The following is a 1,309-nucleotide window of genomic DNA, read 5'->3' as shown; positions in this document are numbered from 1 at the left end:
AGTTCCTGATCTACTCGGTGGTAGCAGATCGGACTTGCCCGGTGGTGGCGCGTTGAAGTTCCTGATCTACTCGGTGGCAGCAGATCGGACTTGCCCGGTGGTGGTGCATTGGAGTTCCAGATCTGTTCGGTGGCAGCAGATCGGATTTGCCCAGTGGTGGCGCATTGGAGTTCTGGATCTGTTCGGTGGCAGCAGATCGGACTTGCCCGGTGGTGGCGCATTGAAGGTACAATTTTTTTTTATTTTTTTTTCCAGCAAAACAGAGGTTCGGATCTGGTATAAGTCAATATGAATAACAATTTAGAATCGTATCTCCACGAGTCTGGAAAACTCGATGGATCAAATTTCAACAACTGGAAATTCAAGATGCAGACTTTACTTGAAAGTGCAAATGCGTGGTCGATTGTGATAGGAAATGAGCTGAGATTGGGATTAGCCACACAAGAACAAGATTGGGATAAAAGGGAGACAAAAGCAAAGGTCATATTGAAGATGTCCGTCAAGGACAATGTTATCCCACATATTAGAGACTGTAAATCGGCCACTGACATTTGGACGACCATTAAAAACCTATACCAGACGCAGAATTCAAACCGTGTCTTGTCACTCAAAGGCAAGTTGTTTGCATTGAAGATGGAGGAGAATGAATCCGTTGCTGGATTCATTGCGAGAGTCAAAGACCTGAAGGACAGATTGGGAGATATCGGAGAGAAATTTTCCGATTCAGATCTGGTCACGATCACGTTGAACGGAATGACTGATGATTATCAGACATTCATCACAGGGCTGTCAGCAAGGGAGAAAGCCCCCTCATTTGAAGAGCTGACATGTATTCTGATACAGGAAGAAGAGCAATGACAAAATTTGAAATCATAGAGCAATGACCTTGCTCTAATGGCAAAAAGGAGATAGTTTAAAGGGAAGCAGCATCAGCAACCGCAGAAGCAGCAGCAGAGAGGAGCCAACACATTTCAGAAGAGACCGTTTAAAGGTATGTCTGCTAATAATTTTCCCATCAAGAAATGTTTTTACTGTGGGAAACCTAGACATGAGATTAGAGATTGTTATAAGAGGCAGGTAGACGAAGGAAGAAACAAACAGAGAAAACATAAGGGTTACTTCGTTAAGGAAGAGGAGGATCATAGCCACGAACTTCGACTATTTATAGTCGATTGTGCTCTTTCAGCTTCAAAGGAAGATGAGGACGACATATGGTATGTCGACTCTGGCGCATCCTCACATATGACTGGTAAGAAGGATTGGTTTGAATTTCTTGAAGAAACTTCATGTGGGTCGAAAATCTATTTAG

General features: G+C 43.5%; 1 protein-coding gene across 1 annotated transcript; it reads left to right on the top strand.

Moving 5' to 3' along the window:
• The first annotated feature begins 288 nt into the window (after positions 1-288).
• LOC149224038 (uncharacterized) lies at positions 289-858 on the top strand. The gene has a single exon (XM_089388065.1). The coding sequence runs from the start codon at positions 289-291 to the stop codon at positions 856-858; it is 570 nt and encodes a 189-aa protein (XP_089244191.1).
• The last annotated feature ends 451 nt before the right edge of the window (positions 859-1,309 follow it).

The sequence above is a fragment of the Pinus tabuliformis genome, chromosome Q (assembly GCF_031772625.1).
Source record: "Pinus tabuliformis cultivar Carrire ecotype Pingquan chromosome Q, CPIR1, whole genome shotgun sequence".
NCBI classification, from domain to species: Eukaryota; Viridiplantae; Streptophyta; class Pinopsida; order Pinales; family Pinaceae; genus Pinus; species Pinus tabuliformis.
Note: the sequence above shows the minus strand (reverse complement) of the source record. Positions and strands in the feature narration are given on the sequence as shown.